Source organism: Bombyx mori, chromosome 5 (genome assembly GCF_030269925.1).
Source record: "Bombyx mori chromosome 5, ASM3026992v2".
NCBI classification, from domain to species: Eukaryota; Metazoa; Arthropoda; class Insecta; order Lepidoptera; family Bombycidae; genus Bombyx; species Bombyx mori.
In genome coordinates this window covers 6352434-6374544 of record NC_085111.1, presented here as the reverse complement: position 1 = coordinate 6374544, position 22111 = coordinate 6352434, and the positions used below count along the sequence as shown (strand labels likewise).

General features: G+C 41.9%; 2 protein-coding genes across 5 annotated transcripts; both read left to right on the top strand.

Annotated features, from left to right (window-relative positions):
• The first annotated feature begins 746 nt into the window (after positions 1 to 746).
• On the top strand, positions 747 to 4663 carry LOC101736550 (lipase member H-A). The gene is made up of 5 exons (XM_004932289.3): positions 747 to 917; positions 2129 to 2315; positions 2673 to 3067; positions 3408 to 3741; positions 4553 to 4663. Exons 1-5 carry the CDS (start codon positions 881 to 883, stop codon positions 4596 to 4598), a joined length of 999 nt encoding a protein of 332 aa, XP_004932346.1. The 5' UTR covers positions 747 to 880; the 3' UTR covers positions 4599 to 4663.
• Positions 4664 to 11657: 6994 nt separating this feature from the next.
• On the top strand, positions 11658 to 21947 carry LOC692513 (lipase-1). Of its 4 annotated transcripts, XM_062668436.1 has the most exons (7): positions 11658 to 11798; positions 17290 to 17653; positions 18352 to 18531; positions 19416 to 19602; positions 20154 to 20548; positions 21377 to 21710; positions 21858 to 21947. In XM_062668436.1, exons 3-7 carry the CDS (start codon positions 18447 to 18449, stop codon positions 21901 to 21903), a joined length of 1047 nt encoding a protein of 348 aa, XP_062524420.1. In that variant the 5' UTR covers positions 11658 to 11798; positions 17290 to 17653; positions 18352 to 18446; the 3' UTR covers positions 21904 to 21947. The 4 variants fall into 4 exon arrangements, with proteins under 4 accessions (XP_062524420.1, XP_062524418.1, XP_062524419.1 ...); XM_062668434.1 differs by lacking the exon at positions 11658 to 11798 and adding an exon at positions 11832 to 11972 and having other exon boundaries at positions 17267 to 18531; XM_062668435.1 differs by lacking the exon at positions 11658 to 11798 and having other exon boundaries at positions 17325 to 17653; positions 17740 to 18531.
• Positions 21948 to 22111: the final 164 nt, after the last annotated feature.

Below are 22111 nucleotides of genomic sequence, written 5' to 3'. Positions count from 1 at the left end.
GGCAGGCTGGTTCTGGTCGGTCTGGGCGGGCTGACGGGCTGCTGTACCGAGACGGCCGACGTTTCAGAGCCATCGATTCGCCTCCAAGACTCGTCGGCCGGACGTCCTTGGGGTGAGCTGCGCCGTCTAGTTGTAGCGTTGACCGCGGTAACCTACTTACCTCATCTGGATTCTGACCTCGGAGGGGATCGGACGAAAAGAGTGCAGGGGAGTTGCAGTGGGTAGGGTCCTGAAATCATCCTTGGGCCCGCGGTTTCGCAGTCGTGGACCAGCCCCACATACCCCGCGCACCGCCTAGGTGCGGGGACATCGTAGGAGGTTGGGAATCTAGTCCAAAAAAAAAAGGAGCAGAGCCAAGCCAAATACCGCTTAATACGCTCCACAAGCCTCGTTTAAAGAAGGACATGTCATAGCGCGCGGGTAACACCATGGAGGAGAGCTCATTTCAAAGACGGAAGTTCGTGAGTATGCGTTACATTAGAAAAAAATACCCGCCTGGGGACTTTGAATGTCGACATAGTCATACGGGTCGAGATGAGAATGGGCGTTTTATTCTCTAGGCCAAGACGACTATCATATCCTGTTAATTAAACGATCATTCAAATATTTTTTATGGTACTGCATAAAATTTAACATCAACACTCTCGTTTCTTAATAAATATTTTTTTAATGCACTTGAAATCAGATTAAGCCTATAATTTTAATTATTCTTATCAATAAAAGTAATTTTAATTTTAAATTGGTTAATTATTTGTTGATAATTTTTGACTCCTAGGAACGAATAATTAACTTAATCAGAGATTAAGTTGTACAGTTAATTAAATTTTTTTATATAAATAGTTGAATTTATTTGATTTCCATACATATACCGTTTCACATCATGAAACTCTTCATAGCGCTTGCTGGTTTAGTTACATGTACGTATTAATTTTAATCCTGTGTATACAAATGCTTGTTTTTCAATTTATTTTGTTTTATCGACAACTGCTTTCGACTCGCACATCAATAATGTATTCATTCTCCCGTGTATTAAATGATTATCAATTGTTAGTTGTAAACCATTTAAGATTATGTTTTAACCGTGTTCGCGTTTATAATTTTTCATGTTTTTGTCAATCATGTCACTTTTCGGGTAAGGATAAAAATCGGTACGTTAGCCAGACTCAGTGAGCAATAGGCCGGCGCGGTTTTAAGGCTCACCCTTACCCGAAATTTTAATATCTCTTAATTATCCTTCAAAATTGGTCAACTCGGTTTTTTTTTATTTTCTATTTCTGTAAAACCTCTTCACCTTTACACGATACGTCACCGCAATCCTAGAAATCACTGTTTGAACCGCCACCCTGAGATAGGAGGACGATAGACGGATGATCAACTATGAAGTAAATGATCCCATCTTTCAAACCGGAATACATGACTATTTTGTGGTAGAAATAGGCACGATGGTGGTGCCTACCGTCACACGCTTACAGATCTCCTACCTTCAAGAGCAGCCTACCATCAGTATAATATTACATACTAGCTGTACCCGTCCGCTTCGCTGGGCATTTAAAACTAACATTATTATTTCTCACCCCCACACAGATTTTCATCATTAACGCCCCCGCAACTGGTGTAGGGAGTCCAACACTCATATAAATATTAGTACTAAATTAAGTACATATATTTTTTAGATGGATACCAAATTTCAAGTCAATCGGATGCATGGTTCAGTAGTTATAACGGAACATCCGTAAAAACCACTGTAGATTTATATATTGGTACAGATAATACATTTATTATTTTTGACTGACTCCATGGTGCAGTAGTTAGCGCTCCTAACTGTTCCGCCAAGAGTCGTGGGTTCGGTTCCCACATCGGGCAAACATTCATGTGATGAACTGACTTTATGTGTTCTTTGTCTGGGTATTGATTATCTATATGTGGATATATTTAAACGTGCATATATTATAAGTATGTATGTCAGTCTCTGGTACCGATAACACAGGGAATCCTCGTTTTGGGCCAGATGACCAGCTATTTATTATTATTTTATTTATTTATTATTATGCCCTACTCATTAACAAAGCCAGTATATGCAAAAGAATTTAGCCTGTAATGCGCACTAACCATCCAGCACAAATTTTAGTATGCTCTGGAGTAGCTATCCCTACGATTCCCGGAGACAATAGTCACTATGTAGAGGGAGAAAGCCGTTACATCTGGATGCCTGATGGTGAAGGTGTTCCGCAGCTAGTGGACCTGCATGAACCCATCGACTATGAATTACTGGGCTCCAGAAGCGGCGCCAATAATCAGTACTGGCTTTTCACCAGGTTAGTTATACCAATCAATTTTTAATTTAAATTATTTTTTCTCAAGTAATAATTCATGTATATATATTATTACTATTCTTATTGGGTCATAATCAAACACAACTTTTGCCATTCTGATAACCATGATAAAAAGAATCCTCCGAAGCCTCTTAGGCTACCAGCGAAGAGGTAAGGAAAAAAAATACATTAAGTCTAAGCCTCAGTTGCTTAGATAACAGGCACCCTACCTTCATAACCTATTATTGCTTCATAACACAGTAGTTAGCATGTCGGTGGAAGCAATCAGTGCGAGACTTTTTTCAATTTCCTAAAAATAAAGGATTCACAATAGAATGACTTTGAAATATTTGTTTCTAGACAGAACCAAAACAATCGCCAGGTGCTTGTGAACGGCAACATCAACTCCGTGAGGAATTCACACTACCGCGCCAACCGAGGTACCGTTGTCATCGTCCACGGATGGAACAACAATGGCAACACCCAGATGAACCCTCTCATCAGATCCGCCTTCCTTGCCGTTCAAGACGTGAATGTCATCGTTGTTGACTGGCACAGACTTGCTAATTCAAACTACAATACTGCCGCCGCTGGCGTCCCGGATGTCGGTCGCGCCCTCGGCAACTTTTTGGTTTGGCTCATCAACAATGCTGGAGGCAATTGGAACCAAGTGCATCTTATTGGCTTCAGTTTAGGTGCTCACGTCGTTGGTAATGCCGGACGCCAAGCCGGTGGTCGCCCCGCACGCGTTACAGGTAATTTTCTTTTAATTAAATTTGTATCATTCAATTTAATATTTAAGGATTAATTAGTGTAATTTTATAAAAAAATTTATTTTAAACACAAACAAGTATTGAAACGATAAATGGGTTATTGAAATAATTTAAATAAGCAGACGATATCACGGTTCAACTTATTCATTGACTTGGTAACCAAAGTCCATTCATATCTAAATAGAAATTACAATTTTCGAACCTAATAATCCTGTTATTAATGACAAATTTTTCACAAAACATAAAAACTAATTTTTATATGTATCTATTTAAAAAAAAAAACTTCACTTGCAATTTTACTTATTAAAATTCTATCAACAAGGTTTGGACCCCGCCGGACCACAGTGGGGAGGAAACTCTAACGCACTCAACCGCAATGCTGGTCATTACGTCGAATGCATCCACACGGACGGGCGTGCTCTTGGTATTTTCAACCCCAGCGGTGATGCCGACTTCTACCCGAATGGCGGCAGGAACCCCCAACCCGGATGCCGGATCAACACCTGCTCACACGGTCGCGCCACTGAATTAATGGCATCCAGTGTTCGTACTAACCACTTGGTTGGAAGACGCTGTGGTAACATCTGGGAAGCCGAGCTTTCCAACTGCAATGGTGGAACTTTGCATATGGGCAACGGAAACTTTGGGAAGCGCGGGTAAGATAACTAAGACATTTCATGTCTTGAAACACTAATTGAATATTCTAAATTTTTCATTCAACTATTAAAAATTAAGGAAATAAGCAAATGCGGACCAACACCACGACTTAGGATCTATCGTCGGAACTCAGGGCTACCCTTACATGAATGTTTTCGCCTTATACGAAACATAAAATTGAAATCCCAATTGTATTTTCAAACTAGAACGGGATACCGTCATTGCGTATCGACGAGAAATAGTAGTAGCAATGGCTCGGGTAGGATCAAAAGCCGAAGAGACAGCTATTTTTAAAATGATCTGATCCGAAATATCTTTCATTCACACACACTTTTAATATATTTTAAAATGATAGCCTTTTTTTTGGAACTATTATCTCAAGCTCCCAAACACCTAAACTTTATTAACTCGTTCTTTTAACACACACATAAATAAATCATAATATCTAATATTCAAAGACCTATCCTAATGAAGCTTGTGTAGACAATTCGAAATGGGAATTATGCGAATACAAAAACGGAAATAGCTTCTTTTTTCTAGCTAATTTTCACATTAAATTCCTTAAATATTACTCCTTTCGAGTTCCTAAAACTAAATGTAATCTTAATATACATAAATTACGTATCACGTTATTTGGCCGCGATGGACACCTAACGTGACGTCCAACGTCGTCAGGTTTGAGCCCCGTGAACTCACCTACTAGTTAAGGTTACGCTGAAATAGCCTCTCAAGGCCAGCTTAGGTAGGAAAGAAAGGGTCTGTTAGTAAAATAATATATCTGAGATTAGTTCCTTAATTTTTTTGTTACAGATCCGGCCTCTACGGTTTGAGAACTCGCAACGCCTGGCCTTTCTAAATCAAATGAGACAAACATATTTATATTATACTTCCAATGAACTAATAAATTATTTTTGATATCAACAATTTTCTTTTTCTTTACGGATTACGACGCACGACTGGAGCTCACTCTTTAAGAAAGAAGAATCATCTATACTACTATATATTAATATTATAAAGCTGAAGAGTTTGTTTCTTTGGTTAAACGCGCTAATCTCAGGAACTACTGGTCCGATTTGAAAAATTCTTTCAGTGTTAGTAAGCTCACTTTTTGAGGAAGGCTTATCTAACATCACGCTAAGACCAATACAAACGGAGCACTAATACAGAATGTTTCAAAATCGGTTTTTTTTTACCTTTTGAGAGCTTCTGCTGCGTGCGCTGCGGAAACGGTTAAAATTTCGCTAAAATAATGTATGATTATGACATACATTATTTTAGCGAAGTATGACAAAATTGTTCCTCTTTAAAAGTTCTAAAAATTCGCGACAGCATATCTCTATATTTTAAGGTTGGCTCACTATAACGTTTTATATGCTAACCAAATTTGTTCTAAAATAAAGCATTATTTGTGAAGGTGTTTTTACGAAGATGATATTAATCCCCATCTAAATAATAAGAGTTAAAGTATGAAATAACCGTTTTATTGTAATAAGTACTTCGAATTGACATAGAACCTTCATGGTTTGAGATTTTTGAGTGAAACTTTTTTCAAATGGTACCTGTGAGGTCTTCTTTTAAAAAATGTGCAACATTTGATTATCGACTTTCAGTTGTTTTTTTTATTCACCTTAAACGAGAAAGGTGGATACTTCGAAAATTAGAGTTATTTTTTAATAGGAGTTCCGACGCGGAACTAACGCTGCAGAAACAGCTCGCAATAGCAATGTTGCGTTTGGAGAGGGGACTGCTAATAAACGTAACGTGCGATTTTGGTTTAAACGCTTTCGTGATGAAAATTTTGATTTGAAGAACGAACCACGTGGAAGACCGCCTGTGTACATGTGAATAACAATGAATTGAAAGAGATGGTGAGAGCCGATTCAAGCCAAACTACCCAGGAATTAGCGACATGGTTCAACGTTACCTTACCAACAAATTGACTCATTTTGCGTCAAATCAATAAAATAAAAACATTGAAAAATAGTTGCCTCATGATTTGACTGATCTGCAGAAAGAAACGCGTTTTGAAACTTGTGTTGCCTTGTTGAATCGATACAGAAATGAAGGAATATTGGATCGAATTATGACATGTGATGAAGAGTGGATTCTTTACAATAATCGTAAGCGAAAAATGCAACGGCTGACCCCAGGTCAAACGCCGCAACCGTGCCCTAAAGCAAAGCTTACCAATAAAAAGGTAATGGTAACTGTTTGGTGGTCTCAGCATGGTGCTATTCACTATAGCATTCTCCGATCTGGTCAAGCAATAACGGCAGATGTCTACTGTACCGAACTCCGAACAATGATAGCAAAACTTGCAGTGAAACAGCCCCGACACATTTTTTTGAAGTGAAACTTCACACACATTTTTCCGTTACGCGCCATCTTTTTTGTATTCATGTCTATGATAATAAAATCCTTTTGTTTAAACTTTATCTAATTTAACTTTTTTGTATTCATGTCTATGATAATAAAATCCTTTTGTTTAAACTTTATCTAATTTAACTTTATTTAACCAATTTCTAGAAAGTTGCATGTAGATCATTTTTCGAAAAATAAGGCCATAAAGAAGTTTCACTTCTTACGTGTGTACACTAGTACACGCACACATTTTTTTTTATTGCTTAGGTGGATGGACGAGCTCACAGCCCACCTGGTGTTAAGTGGTTACTGGAGCCCATAGACATCTACAACGTATATGCGCCACCCACCTCGAGGTATAAGTTCTAAGGTCTCAGTATAGTTACAAGGGCTACCCCACCCTTCGTACTGAAACACATTTCTGCTTCACAGCGGAAATAGGCGGGGTGGTGGTACCTACCCGTGCGGACTCCCAAGAGGTCCTACCACCAGTGATTACGCAAATTATAATTTTGCGGGTTTGATTTTTATTACACGATGTTATTCCTTCACCGTGGAAGTCAATCGTGAACATTTGATAAGTACGTATTTCATTAGAAAAATTGGTACCCGCCTGCGGGATTCGAACACCGTTGCATCGCTACATACGAATGCACCGGACGTCTTATCCTTTAGGCCACGAGGACATGAATCGATCTTCACCATTATTGCTCCATAATAACGCGAGACCTCATAGAGCACGAGAAAACCGTTTTAACTCTGCAGGAACTGCAATTAGAAACCATTCGTCAGCCTCCGTATTCGCCAGACCTTGCTCCAACGGACTGAATTTTTTTTCGTGATTTGGACCATTTTCTACATTGAAAAAAGTTTTCTTTCCCAGGAGGCAGTACAAACTGCTTTCACACAGTTAGTAAGATCTAGATCACCAGAGTTTTATCCCAAAGGCATAAATAACCTTCCTATTAGATGGCAGCAATGTATAGATAATAATGGTAGATATTTTGATTAAATAAATATGTTAAATGAAAAAAAAAAACCAATTTCAATTTTGAAGTATAAATCGGCAATTTCATTCTTTAACCCCTAATAAATACGTTATTCATTACAAGTATTTAATTTTAAAGAAATTTCTCCTTACTTGATTTTAATTAATATCTTGCTATGAGTATTTTAATGAGTATGAGAAGATAAAATATCGCAGTTTTAAAATGACATCGCAGCAAAATAATGATCAAGCGCATAATTTTGATGTACAAGGCACCGGCCGGCCGGTGTGCAGCGGCACAGAATTAGAAGAATAACAAGAAACACCAGAATCGGTTCAAGCATTCTCGAGAAACCGTAATAGATTATTTATCTAATTTATCTTGATTGTCTAAAATATTATAAAAGTAAGATCGGAGCACTCAATTAAAACAGAACTCAGCATCTTTTCACTGATTTAATAATTTCTAATCTTTTGTACAAATTTTTATTACTGGTGGTAGGACCTCTTGTGAGTCCGCGCGGGTGGATACCACCACCCTGCCTATTTTTGCCGTGAAGCAGTAATGCGTTTCGGTTCGAAGGGTGGGGCAGCCGTTGTAACTATACTTGAGACCTCAGAACTTGTATCTCAACGTGGGTGGCGCATTTACGTTGTGGATGTCTATGGGCTCCAGTAACCACTTAACACCAGGTGGGCTGTGAGCTCGTCCACCCATTTTAGCAATTAAAAAAAAAAAACAATCTTTGCTCTTAAATTTTCATTTGAAAACTCTGCTTTTCTAACATCTCCGTAGCATCTGCTTTTAAATTGCGGTATTGTCAGAATCTAGATATATTAACACTATTTTTGCACTTATCTGATAATGTAATGTATTAATGGTTTAATTGATGAATTTATTTTTTTCGGGATTACATGGTGAGCTCACGGGCTCTCAAACTGAGAGAACTATTAATAGCAAGAGCAGATACGCTGAATCTACCACCGTATCCGATTGGCGACCCATTGAGAAGATCTGGCGAGAAACTCAGTGAGTTGTGTCTATGGGCCAGGATGCATGTCGACGAGTTCTACAAGAGCGATGACCGGTGCTTGGAGAGTCTAAAAGCACCGAGCATATTTTATAATATGAAGTAAAAAAATTGCTAAACTGACAGTAGATGGAACAATGATAATTGAATACAAATACACTTTGATCTTTAAGTGTATCAGAATGAAAAACATATTTGTACACATAGGTACAACACGCACTAATCGGATAAAAACAGATTACTACAGCGAGACCGGACCGAGGTTGGCAGCATGTCCGCTAGGTTCGCTTTTCAGTCCAATAGTGATGTTAAATTACCAAATAACACTTTGAGGATTCAAGAAAGAGTAGACGGTTAACGCTCTCGCGGCCGATCACCCACAAGATGGACAGACTTGATTAAGTCATCTACTAAGTGTTCCCTTATTGAATGTAGACATACCGCCACAAATAGAGAGAGGTCTCCAAGCCTCGCGAAAGCTAAGCAATAAGACATACAAAACCACAACCAACTGAGAAGAATACTTTTATGTCCCCACTCAAACTCAACTGACATTGAGATCTTGCATAGTGACATCCATTTTCGAACACGCCCAAATCGGTTCGGACTTGACGCTCTACGACACATATATGATATGCGAATTACGGTTTAATTTGGATATATAATTTCCTATTGATAAAAATATAGAGAACATAGCCAATTTGTCCACGCAAGTTCTATAGAGATCACTTCTATGTACCATAATAGGTAATGATTCCTGTTATGTTACATCACAAATTACAGTGAATCTACTTTATTTATAGTAATGAATAGCATTAAAGTTTCCACTTCATTACACCACGCCAGATTTACTTACTTAATCAAAATAAAATAATTGCTAAGATTATGATAAAAATATGCAAAAATCGGTGCACGGAAATCAATCAAACAGTGTGTTTTCCCTGTAATTATGTTATTATATTTACTGTTATCATAATCTTCAAGTCATCATCTAATTAATTTCTTTCTTTTATCTAAAATCTACTAAATTTTGATGTAACAATGACGGTTTTACTGAATTTTCAGACTGCACGGCTTGAGAATGTTTACCTATTTTGAAAAAAAAACTTAAGATACGTTTCTTAAGATACGTATTCCAATGCCTTCGAGATTTTGATCATATGTCAAGACCAGGTAGACTGGCAGTGTGGGTCAGTGATGGAGCCCACACAGTCAACCTCAACCTCAACCTCATTTTACAATTAACAAAACAACAGCAACAACAACAATCATTATATCTGTGTATTAAATTTATTCAATTTTTTTTTTGTTGCTAATGTGGGTGGACGAGCTCACAGCCCACCTGGTGCTAACTGGTTACTGGAGCCCATAGTCATCTACAACGTAAATCCGCTACCCACCTTGAGATATAAGTTCAAATAGTTCCCCCGTTCAGATAGTTCAGTTCCCCGATACCCATTCCGGGTCGTGAGGGTGCTTGGCGTAGAGTAGACAAATCGGGATGACGACAAGTTAGCAAAATAGCAAAAGTCTTAATTACGTGTTAGAAATAGATTGCCAATGGTCACAGTGAATCGGCGAAAAAGGCAGCGGTAGGCAGCGGCATGGCTCTGCCCCTGCTATTGTAAAGTACATGGGCGACGGTAACCACTCACCATCAGGTGGGCAGTATACTCGTCTGCCTACAAGGCCAATAAAAATCAATAAATAAAAAAAAAATTAGGGTACTGAACGTCTCCCAAAGGTATAAGTAATAAGAATGAAAAAAAGCTATTCAAACACACAAAATTGAGATTTTTTTTCTATTTTTTACCGAAGCTCTACCGATCACTCCTAAAGCACAGTCAACATTGATGACCATAAAAATTTCAAATTTGGACCATTAGACTAACTATTACTTTATTACCTTAAACGTACATGTGGAGATGTTTTTCTTTAAAGCCTCTAAAATTGTGAAATACAAAAGAAGTATACCTGTCCGTGTGGCATTTTATTTATATATATTCATTTGTCATTTATCTATTCTTTAAAGTAAATCACGCGTGTTTTTTTAATTTATAATTTAACGCGCACTAAGCCGCGTGGTACACCTGATATCAAATTAACCGCGTGGGACTCGCGTGCTCTATTCCTCATTTAGTGTGTACCTAACACGTGTGCGTGTGTGTGAACGATTCATATGTACAAAGTAGACATAATATCTTGCAGAAAAAAGTGCAAAGCTTATAGATTTCTGTACATTTGCTGTCAGCCTATATGTACGGTACTCAAATACTGATATCACTATAATACAATAGATGCGTTGTAGAGTCCTGTAGTCCATGCGAAGTCAGCGTCGGAACGCTACTTCGATAAGGCCATGTGACACGCAAACATGCCTCAAATTCATCGAGAAACTCATCGCAGTAGCCACTGACTATTCTCAGTCAGAAACCCTAACTTCTGCACCACCGAGCTAGTCAAAGAACGCGAGATTAAGCCATAAAAGTAATTTTAATTAAAAGTTATGATCAAATATTCAAATGCTTTCGACGCGTCCTTTGACTATTGCGCTTAGCGACGCCAATATATAGCGTGTTTCCAATCGTATTCTAGGTCCAAATCTATATTGGGTGGACGAGCTCACAGCCCACCTGGTATTAAGTGGTTACTGGAGCCCATAGACAACTACAACGTAAACGCGCCACCCACCTTGAGATATAAGTTCTAAGGGTCTCAGTATAGTTACAACGGCTGCCCCACCCTTCAAACCGAAACGCATTACTGCTTCACGGCAAAAATAGGCAGGGTGGTGGTACCTACCCGTGCGGACTCACAAGAGGTCCTGCCACCTGTATCTGTGAAAAGTATTTAACGGGTGTTCATGTTCATCGTGTTTTTTTGAATATGAAAACTTCCGCTACGTTACCACCACTTCGATATTTCGAAGATACAATGTATAATTACGAATTCATAGGAGTGGCCAGAGTATAGTAAACTGGAACATGGGTGGGGAGGAAGAAGTGGCTTGAGGAAGTCCAATTTTTTTTTTTTTTTTTTTTTTATGATTGAAGAATTACTGGTGGCCCGGAGGCCTTTCCAGTTTCACCAGGACAGGTGGGCGAGCAAAGGCTCAGCCAGGAGGGGTGGGATTTGCTAACAGCTACCCGAGCGCCTCCGAAGGAGACCTAACAGCTCAAGAGCAGCTGCTTCGCGAATGAATCAACTACCGGATCGGAATCGCGACCCGCTGAGAAGATCCGGCGAGAAACTCAGCGAGCTGATTCATGGGTTAGGTTGCACGGCGAACTCTTTGTCGAGTTCGACGAGTACGGTTACCGAGGTCCCTAAGCCTGCTCCTAGAGCTGAAGGCGTCTAGTGCGAAGGTTATTGGATCTGATGGATCCGTAAGGACGTGTCTAGGGCGTCGACGGTGACTGGCTCCTGCATGATCAGGATTCGGGGAGTAGTCAGCGGCGGCTACGATAAGGCGATTATCATGACGCATAGCCTTATCGAAGTACCGTTCCGACGCTGACTTCATGTATTTCTGTATAGATTCGAGGCCCAGGTCGTCGTGTAGGTCAACGTTCCTCACGAACCACGGAGCTCCGACGGCTAACCTGCAAAAGCGGGATTGTAGAGATTGAAGGGTGTCTATGTGCGTGCGGGCCGCGTGAGCGAACACCACACTCGCGTAAGTCATGACGGGCCTTATGCAAGTTTTGTAAAGTGTCACCTTGTTCCGAAGGGACATTTTACTCCGCTTACAAATCATGGGGTAGAGTCTACCGAGAATAAACGCGGCACGGTCACGGACTGATTTTATATGCGGGCGGAATGTCATCGATGCATCCAGGGTAACGCCCAGGTACTTGACCTTCCTGGCCCAGGGTATGGATTGACTAAAGAGAGTAATCGGGGGTGTGAGATTCCTCCTCCTAATACGGGAGGAAATCCGTGTGGAGCTTCCCCTCTGAAAGAGCACCGCAGTACTTTTCGCTGGGTTGATGTCTATGCGCCATTTTCGGAACCACTGTCCTAGGGCTAGGGCTGCGCTCTGAAGCTTCTTCGCGATTAGGGACTTGTTTCTACTGAAATAGTAAACAGTCGTGTCGTCGGCGAATAAAGCTAAATGGGTCGGCGGCGACCGGGGAATATCGTTAACGAATAAGCTAAATAGGAGGGGTGAGAGGACAGAGCCTTGCGGGACTCCAGCTGTGAGAGGTCGTGGGGAGGAGCGGGTTCCCTCGACTCGATATCGAAAACAGCGGTTCGACAAGAAGTCCCGTATGATGAGCACGAGACTATCCGGCACACCCATGTTGAATAGTTTGAAAATCAAACCGTTGTGCCAGACTTTGTCGAACGCTTTTGCGACGTCGAAGAAGAGAGCTCCCGTGTATAACGGTTTTGGTCGATTAAGCCCCACAAGAATGTGCTCCGTGAGGCGGTGCACCTGTTGAACGCATGAGTGATTTGTACGGAATCCGAATTGTTCATCGATGAGAATGCCCTTGGATGAGACGAAGTCTCTGAGGCGTTTGTAGAGCAGACGCTCATACAGTTTGCCTAGAGACATGAGGAGGCTAATCGGGCGGTAGCTCGTCGGATGATTTTTTGGTTTACCGGGTTTATGTATGCCGATAACGTCCGCTTCTTTCCACACCGCGGGAAAGATACAGTTCGCCATAGCGGCATTGAAAATAGATGCCAACATCACGATGAGTTGGACGGGTAGAAGTTTAATAACGCGGTTGGATATACCGTCGGAACCGGGAGCCTTGCGAGGACGTAGGTCTTTGATCAAGTCTTTAACTTCCATCGGGGTGACGGGTGGTAACACATCAGAGGGTGGCAAGGAGGCTCTGCGTTCTACCTCACTGTCTACTAATTCTACATGCACAGGGTCCACGGATTGAGTGCTGGGCGTGCACTGGGTTTGCAATGTATCGGCCAGCAGCTCTGCTTTTTCGTCATCATCGAACGCCGTGAGTCGGCCTGAGGGGCCTACGAGGGGGGGCATAGTTACTACCGTATCCGATTTGAGAGTACGAGCTAAGCGGTAGTAAGACCTTTGGGAGGGCGCGAGTCCTTCTAAGAAATCAGACCATCTGGCATCTCGGACTTCGGCGATGCGAGACTTTACGTCGCGTTGTAGGGCACGCATTCGAATACGATTTTCCGCGGTAGGATACCTGTCGTAGGCGCGTATCGAGGCGTTCTTAGCTCTAAGGAGTTCCCTAATATCGTCGGACAATTTGAAGCGGTGAAGGAAGTCCTCCGCTACAACTTGTTTCGATGACCTATCTAATGTCGAGGTGATGTGTGACGTTAAGATGTCTATGGCTTCAGCGGTATCCTGAGGAGACGGGGTAGAGTCCGGGCTAAACGGTAGCGATGGTGGATCAGATTCAGCCAGGCTGATGCCCAGCGTGTGCCAATCCACCACAGTCCTCGTGACGGGAACGGAATCGGGAGCGCGACCGAGCTTCATAACGACGGGACGGTGGTCTGAATCTAACTCTGAAACTACTTCGATCGAGTGTAAGCGCAGAGTTACGTTTTTTAATAACGCTATGTCGAGTATATCCGGGCGATGCGCGATATTTAGCGGGTAGTGAGTCGGGATTAGCGGAGCGACGATATCGAAGGCGAGATTATCGACTAACGCGTCAAGCCGCCTGCCATTCGGGGTTGTGGTGTGTGAGTTCCACCTAATGTGTTTACAATTTAGGTCGCCCGCCAGAATGACAGAGCTCCCCATGCCGAGCAGCGCCTCGATATCACTGCTTAGAACGATCTTATCCGGTGGAAGATAAACGGACGCGATAACGATCGGCGCGTGTCCCGTCAGTGAGATTCGGCACACTGATGCTTCGATATTAGCGAGCGCGGGAGGATCGAGTGGGACGCAATGCAGGGCTCTTCTATAGTAAATGACGGTACCACCACCACGAGCAGAGAGCCTGTCGTTCCTGACCATGTTATAGTTCGCGATTTTAGGGTCACGGCGCGCAGGCTTAAGTAGGGTCTCCTGCACTAAAAAGATATCAATTTGATGGTCACGCAAAAAGTCAGAAACCTGATCACGCTGATTTGCGAGACCGTAAGCGTTAAAAAATCCTATCGTTACGGATAGGGGCTTTATTCTACTTATATACGCCATTGATTACCGGCGGAGTGAGGGGAGGACGTACGTATTTAATGACGCGTATACGTCGGCGTATTCTTGCACAACGGCGATAAAGTGTTGTGCAGTGGAGGCAGAGCGAATGGCGTCGCCCAAAGCGTTAACGCGCTCAAAGTTGATCGACTGAAAGAAGTCGATCGCTAAAGCGAGATTGTCGGACGCGGTCGGAGGGCAAGTCGCGGGAGAGGGACGAGTCGCGGGGGCGGGACGAATCGCGGAGGAGGGAGTTGTAGCCGTGTTCATGTACGGCAGCGGTTTCGCCCAGGCCGAGACACTGGGCACCGGCGCCGGAACGAACGCTGGCTTAGCCTGCGACACAGAGGGTGCCGAGGCTTTGATGTCTGGGCCGGAAGCTCGGAGGCGGTTTTGGCGGGCGACGCGGCGATTTATTTTCGGGGCTCGGGGGCATCCGCGGTAATTTGCGGGGTGACCCTGTGTTCGACACAGGACGCAGCTAGGCGGTTCTGTCGCGGTTTTTTGATCGCGAGTGCATAGGGCCGTGGCGTGATCGCCTAAGCACTTGACGCATCGGGGGCGCGCGTGACAGTTACGGGAAGAATGCCCGTATAATTGGCAGTTATGGCACTGGCTAGGTGTGCCTTTCTTGTGTGGGGTTTCGACTGCGATTCCGGAAAGGCTACAGACCGTTCGGATGTTGAATATTTGCTTACCCTCGGGGGTAGGCTGGAGGGCGACGAGAACCATATTATATGGCTCCCTTCCGCGGCCTGTGTGCATGCGGTGTACGGAGTTAACCGGTAGGCCTTGTTCGAGAAGGTCGGCCTTGACGAGCTCGGCATCCAACTCTTTAGGGATGCCACGTATAACGGCACGGAGTTCGCGCTCCTCCTGGAGCGTATATGTGTGGAAACTTATACGCTCCTTACGGAGGTAAGAAGAGAGGGCCCTATGGTCGTCGGATGTTCGAACCTTAATTTGAATGCCGTTCGCGAGGTTACGGGCATTCGTAAAATTGATATTTTTGGTCTTAAGGGCCAGGGAAACTCGTTCCCAAGCTGCCTTCTCTTGAAGGATTACCGGGGGAGGGGTCTGGGCTTTATTTTGTGCCACCGGACGCGGCGACGGAGTGGCACGGGCTGGAGGCGCAACGGGAGTCTGAGGGCGGGGGCGCGACGCGTTCGCGGCTTTGCTAATTTTAGCGGCCGCGGGAGCTCGAGACTCCGCGGCACGCTTCTTACCCTTTTGCACCAGGGTGAATCCATCCGTCGATGAGGCGGGAGCGAGGTCGACCTCCATCTCCGAGTCAGAGTCGGAGGACGAGGAGGCGGGCGCAGGTGACCTACGAGTAGGTGTTTTAGACGGCGCGACGGAGGCCGCGGATGATCGCGCTGCTGGAATGGTGACCACGGCGGACGACGCAGCAGTTTTACTCGCCAGTATAGGCGACGCGGGAACGGCAGGCACGACGGAGGCTGCGGTGCTCGATGCAGAAGCTTTGCACGCAGGTACAGGCGACGCAGGAGCAGCGAGCTCGGTGGAGTCCACGAGAGGGCTCGCAGTGTGATCGGCCTTGAAGGCCTGAAACTCGGAAGTGAGCTTTGGGTAGCGAAGCCGGAGAAATTCCGCAAATACAGCGTCCATGATGTCTACGTGCCCAGGTGGGGCTACCCTGGGTCTTAGAAAACACTCGCCTTGCGGCGAGGCCCCAACTTCTCGGACCTGAGCGGTTCTATTGAACACAGGTGGCGATGCGGCACGATTACTGCAGGACAAAGAAAAATCACAACAAAACGGAAATAACAAAAAGAAACAAAACAATTAAACACTTCCAGGAAGACAGTTTGTCGGCAGATGTACCACGAACACAGAAATAACAAAAGGAAACAAAACAAATAAAAACTTCCAGGAAGAGCACTTAGTCGGCAGATGTACCACGAACACAGGCCGCGCGAACAATGGCCGGGCTAACAAAAGCCGGGCGAACAAAGGCCGGGCGATCGAGTGGTCGATGAGCACGTCCGCGCGTGACGGGTGCCTCTATCGGAATGAAGTCCAACTCCAGGCCCGGGCTATCAACTTATTCTAAGCAATATCCATTACACACCCATTATTTAATATATTAGTTTTGTAGTTTTGTATTATCGCTTTGCTTAGTTTGATCTATTATCAGCTCTCGTAAAGGAATTGATTTTAAACGAAAATGGAAAACGTTGTATGAACCATTTTTCAGTCGTTCAAAAAAAGGTGAAACGTGATAGATTTTGAAAAATCATTTACCGGTTCGTCCTTGTCAATTTTAACAAAACACTGCTTTGTGATTGAATAATATTTCCGTTTCATTTATTTTTACCAATCGACATTAATTAATGTGTTGTGTCAGGCTTGCTAATCTTTAATCATATCGTTAATCTTAAGTCACCACGATGTCGGATTAGTACTATGCTTTGATTGATTCAACGCGTCATGAACAACAAATTCAAGGTTATGAATGCTTAGTGACTAACCTTTGCATGCAGTATCGCCTGTAAACCTTAAAATCAATTATAAGACTTAGAAGTCAAGTCTATATCGACCACACGCAAATCTTCACATAATGTCCAAACTTCTAAGTATTCGAAGCATAGCCTTTTCGCTGATGATAAGGCTATCTACTACTCGAGTAGGAAGATGTCGTTCATACATAGTAAACAGATAAAACAAGAACAGAAAAAACATAGTAAACAGATGCAGATCGCGGCCACTAATTTAGGACAGTGGTTCCGAAAGTGGCGCATCGACATCACCCCGCGAAAAGCACAGACGTGCACTTCAAAAGGGGTTGCCCTCCCGACACCACTGCTAATTTCTCATCCAGAATTAGACACGGTAACTCCATTCCCGCTATCAAAAAATTTTGGTCAGCCCATACCGTGAGCTTCGAAGGCGAAGGCGTCACACTTGACAGAGAAATGAAATTCGGTCCCCACATCAAGTCAGTACGCTCTCTCAAACTCAGTCAAACTCTCTCCCAGGTCACCCAAGCCCTTTTCTGCAGGATAGCCGTCGGAGCACCGAAGTACGTGGGGAACGTCGACCTTTACAACGATCTAAATTTAGAACCGATACGTATCTATCTTATGGAAAGCTACTTCGAGAAAGCGGCCGATACGATAATCCTCGTATCTTTGCCGGCGCTAATTACACATCCGACGCAAAAGCCGACGTCGCCCGAAATATGTCTTGGGTCTTGAAATCCCCAGATCCACTCTCGGTACCATTTGGCTCTCCAAACACCGGTCACCGTCCGTCCTCGTCGAACTCGTCGATTAGATATTCTCTGGTGGTCAAATTCTCTCAGGTTGAGCTCGTGAGCTCACCTGCGCGAAGCTAGAATAGCCTCTTTGGCTACTAACGAAAAGGTAAGAAAGACTCGAAATCTCTTTTGCAATGATACCTAATTGTTATGTTTTTCGTGTCCAAACTGCTGTTTTTTCTCTATCTCCAGACATTGGTTCTCCAAAAAGACGGTAAAAGCCACGGTTCGTTAGATGGCTTAGTAAAAAAATTCAAAAATCTGCTGCTTCGAGACTATTGAAAATATAAAAAAGACAACCATTTTATATTTGGTAAAAAAAATCGTTTTATAATTTGAGATTTTAAAATCTAAACATAAAGTATTTTTGACGATAAGGTTAAAAGGAAGTTTTATAACTAAGTAAAAAAATTTATATGTTCATGGAACTTAGATGAATCATTGTTCCATTTGTAAGCCATGCAAATAAAATATAGGATTCACCACCCACCCCACTTATAGTGGGTACGTATGCGGGTACCAATGTTGATGGAAGCTGAATACTGATGGAAGCCGAGACAGACAATCCTAAGGTTTTAATTTTAAAAAAGTACCTTGTTTCGCTATTTGTAAAATATTGCACTTTTACTGCTGGTCTTCAGTCAGACTATTTAGAAAGTAACTAACCGGGTCATTATTTTTCCTGGGACTGTCTAAAATTCAAAGAAATAGTCCTCACGAACAAACTAATAAATATCAATTAACATGTTGTTATAGAATTGAATAAATAAAAACAATATAATAACTAAAATTATTATTATTTAGCATATTGCGTCAATATGATCTGAAGATAAAGAACATGTACCTACATAATCGTAGGGTCTTACAGGCAGCACCCACAACTGATTAGATAATGAATTATGAATAAATACTCTTGCCGGCTCCCATATTTCACGATTGCGAGCAACATGAAGCTCCTACTAGTGCTGGCTGGCTTAATAGCATGTTAGTATTCCACCATATTTCACCACTTCCACCACTTTTGCATTATCATCTTATATCACATAATTTTAATCATCTCAGACTATTTAATTGCCACCCAATGGTCGTTCCTAATCACTGACATCTCACTAGATTCATTTTTGTATTGCGATTTCTTTTAGTTTTGTTATTATCCTTTTAAAAAGACAGTTTACATTTTATTTATTAATAGCGATAAAGCTCGTCAACAGTCCCTCAGTAACATAAAAAGGAAATTGCTAGACAAACAAAGAATAAAGTTGTGCTTAGCTGTTTTGTATTTGCCCATTTAAATATTCATAAGGCCATAGTATTATTATAGACATTTTAAAGAATCCACAAACAGTTCAATTTTTATTCCATTGAACATAACATACAAATTCGACATTTATTTTCTGAAATTTATCTGAAACTAGCGAGCCGCTCTCGCTTCGCTTCGGAAACTGTAATTCGTTTATTGTTGATTTTTCCCCTATTTAATGGATGTTATTATACATATAAACATTCCTCTTTAATCACTCTATCTATTAAAAAAAACACATCAAAATCCGTTGCGTAGTTTTAAAGATTTAAGCATACATAGGGACATGGGACAGAGAAAGCGACTTTGTTTTATACTATGTAGTGATAATCGATCATCGCGGGTATTTTTTGCTTAATTTTCCGTTCAATTTCCCTTTATAGCTTCAACCACATTTTACTGTTTGAGTATTAAGAAAGCTAATAATATGTCCACTCGACATTTCAACACAAATAAACTCCTATATCTTACGGTTACTATTTTCTGGTCGTTTAAAAGAATTCAATAAACTAAAGAGTTGATTTGTCATTAGTCAACGCTGAAACAAATTAAAATTTTCTTATTTTAGTGTCTTCTGGCAATGCTATCCCCATGATCCCTGGAGACAACAGTCACTATGTGGAAGGTGTAAGCCGATACGTTTGGATGCCTGATGGCGAGGGTGTTCCTCACCTCGTTGACCTGGAAGAACCGGCCGAGGAAGACATCCTTATGTCAAGGAACGGTGCAAACAACCAATACTGGCTTTTCACCAGGTAAGTCGAGCATTAATTATTTTGAAGATTAAAAAATCATTTTAAATTATTAACTATCCTTGACTACTAACTATAATAAATTATATAACTTTACATTAAAATAAACTGTCGATTGCTTATTCCCAAACACGCCTAACACGTTGTCGTGCTTATAAGCTTATCCGTTATATAGAAAGACCATATTAAAAGTATAAGGTATAAAGTTATATATGAGTCGTCTATTATCAAAGGCGGCAATCTGTACATTTGGACAAAAAAAATTTATTGATATGTCAATACAGATTTATTTGAATATAATCGTCTCCTTCAAAGAATACGGTTCAAAACCTGCATTAAATAAAGGTTAATAGTTAACCTGTTATTTATCTAAGATGTCGTTCCGAAGAGTTTTGTGACTGCCAATGGAATACAAAGTCAATAATTCGTTTTTCTGATTTACCAATCATTGTCCAAAAGTCAGATTGCCGCCTTTGATAATAGTCGACTCATATATACATACATGTATATGTATTTGATATAGCATTTTGAAAATTGTTACAAATTGTTCGCAGACGTAACCAAAACAACCATCAAGTTATTACAAATGGCAATGTCAACTCTATCCGGAACTCGAACTACAATGGAAACCTGCCTCTCTTTGTTATTGTCCACGGCTGGAACAGCAACGGAAACTCCGCTGTGAACACCATGATCCGCCCCGCCTTGCTGGCCGTCTCCGACTGCAACGTTATTGTTGTGGACTGGCGTGGTCTTGCCAACGGTCTATACAACACTGCCGTCAATGGAGTTCCCAGTGTCGGACAGTTCCTTGGCAACTTTTTGGTCTGGCTCATCAACAACGGAGGCGGCAATTGGGGTCGAGTCCACTTGATTGGCTTCAGCTTGGGCGCGCACGTTGTCGGTAACGCTGGACGACAGGCTGGTGGCAGACCCAACAGGGTTACCGGTTAGTTTGTTTATAACTTAGGAAATTGTCGTAATGGAATCGCTCTGTGAACCGAAACAACATTATTGCCTAAACCAAACAAACGGAAAGCCGTATCAATTTAATTTAACCATAAATATATTGTAACCGTTCTTGTCACGCAAAAAGGAACAATAATCTTCATTTACTTAAAGCGATTACAAGGTAATGCTCGATCTTTGCGAGTCCACAACCTTGCAGAAACGAATGCCACAGAGTGAGCTCTTCGCTATCCGCTTTATATCGCCGTTATCGGGCGGAAAAGTGTTGCAGTCATTCAAAGCCGTGAGCTTGTTCATCCGTCTATGGAATAAAAAATATACTGAGTGTGAGTTAACGGCGCTACCTGATCGCTAGTAGTCTAAGGGGCTATTTTAGGTATGCGCGGATGGGTAGGTGAGCTCACAGTTCAACCTCAGAGAAACCCACTGAGAAGATCCGGCGAGAAACTCAGTGGGCTACGGTGCACTCTAGACGAGCTTAGGAAAACCCGCAGACCGAATAACATTCAAACATAGATATAACAAGCTAATATGAATATCAAATATCATCGCACACAATTAGTAACTCTAGGCCTGTCATTTTGCTGTGCAGGTGCTGTCATTTTAAGGTGCGATCGGCATCTTGTGCTGTGAGTCTCCTTGTATATATAAATACTTATAAGTTAAAGATTGTTACAATTTAAGAAAAATTACAAAAAAAATGCGCCATTATCAGGGGTAGAGTGACCATTTTAATAGCACTATGTTTCGTAGGCTCCCAACAAATCTCATACTATGTCACCATTATAACAATACATTAAATTTCCAGGTTTGGATCCGGCTGGGCCCAGGTGGGGTGGTAACAACCAAGCCCTGAACCGTAACGCAGGAGCTTATGTGGAGGCAATCCACACCGACGGTGGTCTTCTCGGTATTTTTGACCGCATTGCTCATGGTGACTTTTACCCCAACGGTGGCAGAAACCCCCAACCGGGTTGCAGAGTTAGTACCTGCTCTCACAGTCGAGCCTACGAATTGTACGCCTCCACTGTTCGTCACAATCGTTTCGTTGGCAGACTATGTAACAACCTCAATCAGGCTCAGAACAATCAGTGCTCTGGAGGTACCTTCAACATGGGTAATGCCGTATTTGGTAAGCGCGGGTAAGTTGTAATTACTTTTTACCTACTATATTAACTTATTACCTACCATAGAATGTATTAAATTAAAACATTAGAAATGAATCGAAATGCTTATTATTGTTATTTTCAAATTTTAATAAATTTTTTTTGTTTCATATTTTATTGCAGAAACGGAATCTACGGACTCAGAACTGGCAGCAGTTGGCCTTTCTAAAAATACGATATCTGTTAATCAAATAAAGCAAAATTCGACGATAACATCCATTGTTTTTCATTAATGACACTTACCTACTTGTTAACAATTCACATCATTATTGTAAACACAGCGGCAATAACAGATTTTAATAATCGGTGTTATGTAATGGTATATGAATTTAAATTATACCTTTTTTATTGCTTAAAACATAATGGTCACTCAGTAT

What these genes read in the sequence shown, in the direction of transcription:
- LOC692513 (XM_062668436.1), top strand. Translation starts at nt 18,447, where the DNA reads ATGAATAAATACTCTTGCCGGCTCCCATATTTCACGATTGCGAGCAAC. An exon ending in GCTGGCTGGCTTAATAGCAT is followed by an intron (nt 18,532 to 19,415) that starts GTTAGTATTCCA and finishes TTCTTATTTTAG; the next exon opens with TGTCTTCTGGCAATGCTATC. An exon ending in GCCGTATTTGGTAAGCGCGG is followed by an intron (nt 21,711 to 21,857) that starts GTAAGTTGTAAT and finishes ATTTTATTGCAG; the next exon opens with AAACGGAATCTACGGACTCA.
- LOC101736550 (XM_004932289.3), top strand. Translation starts at nt 881, where the DNA reads ATGAAACTCTTCATAGCGCTTGCTGGTTTAGTTACAT. An exon ending in CAGTACTGGCTTTTCACCAG is followed by an intron (nt 2,316 to 2,672) that starts GTTAGTTATACC and finishes ATTTGTTTCTAG; the next exon opens with ACAGAACCAAAACAATCGCC. An exon ending in GGAAACTTTGGGAAGCGCGG is followed by an intron (nt 3,742 to 4,552) that starts GTAAGATAACTA and finishes TTTTTGTTACAG; the next exon opens with ATCCGGCCTCTACGGTTTGA.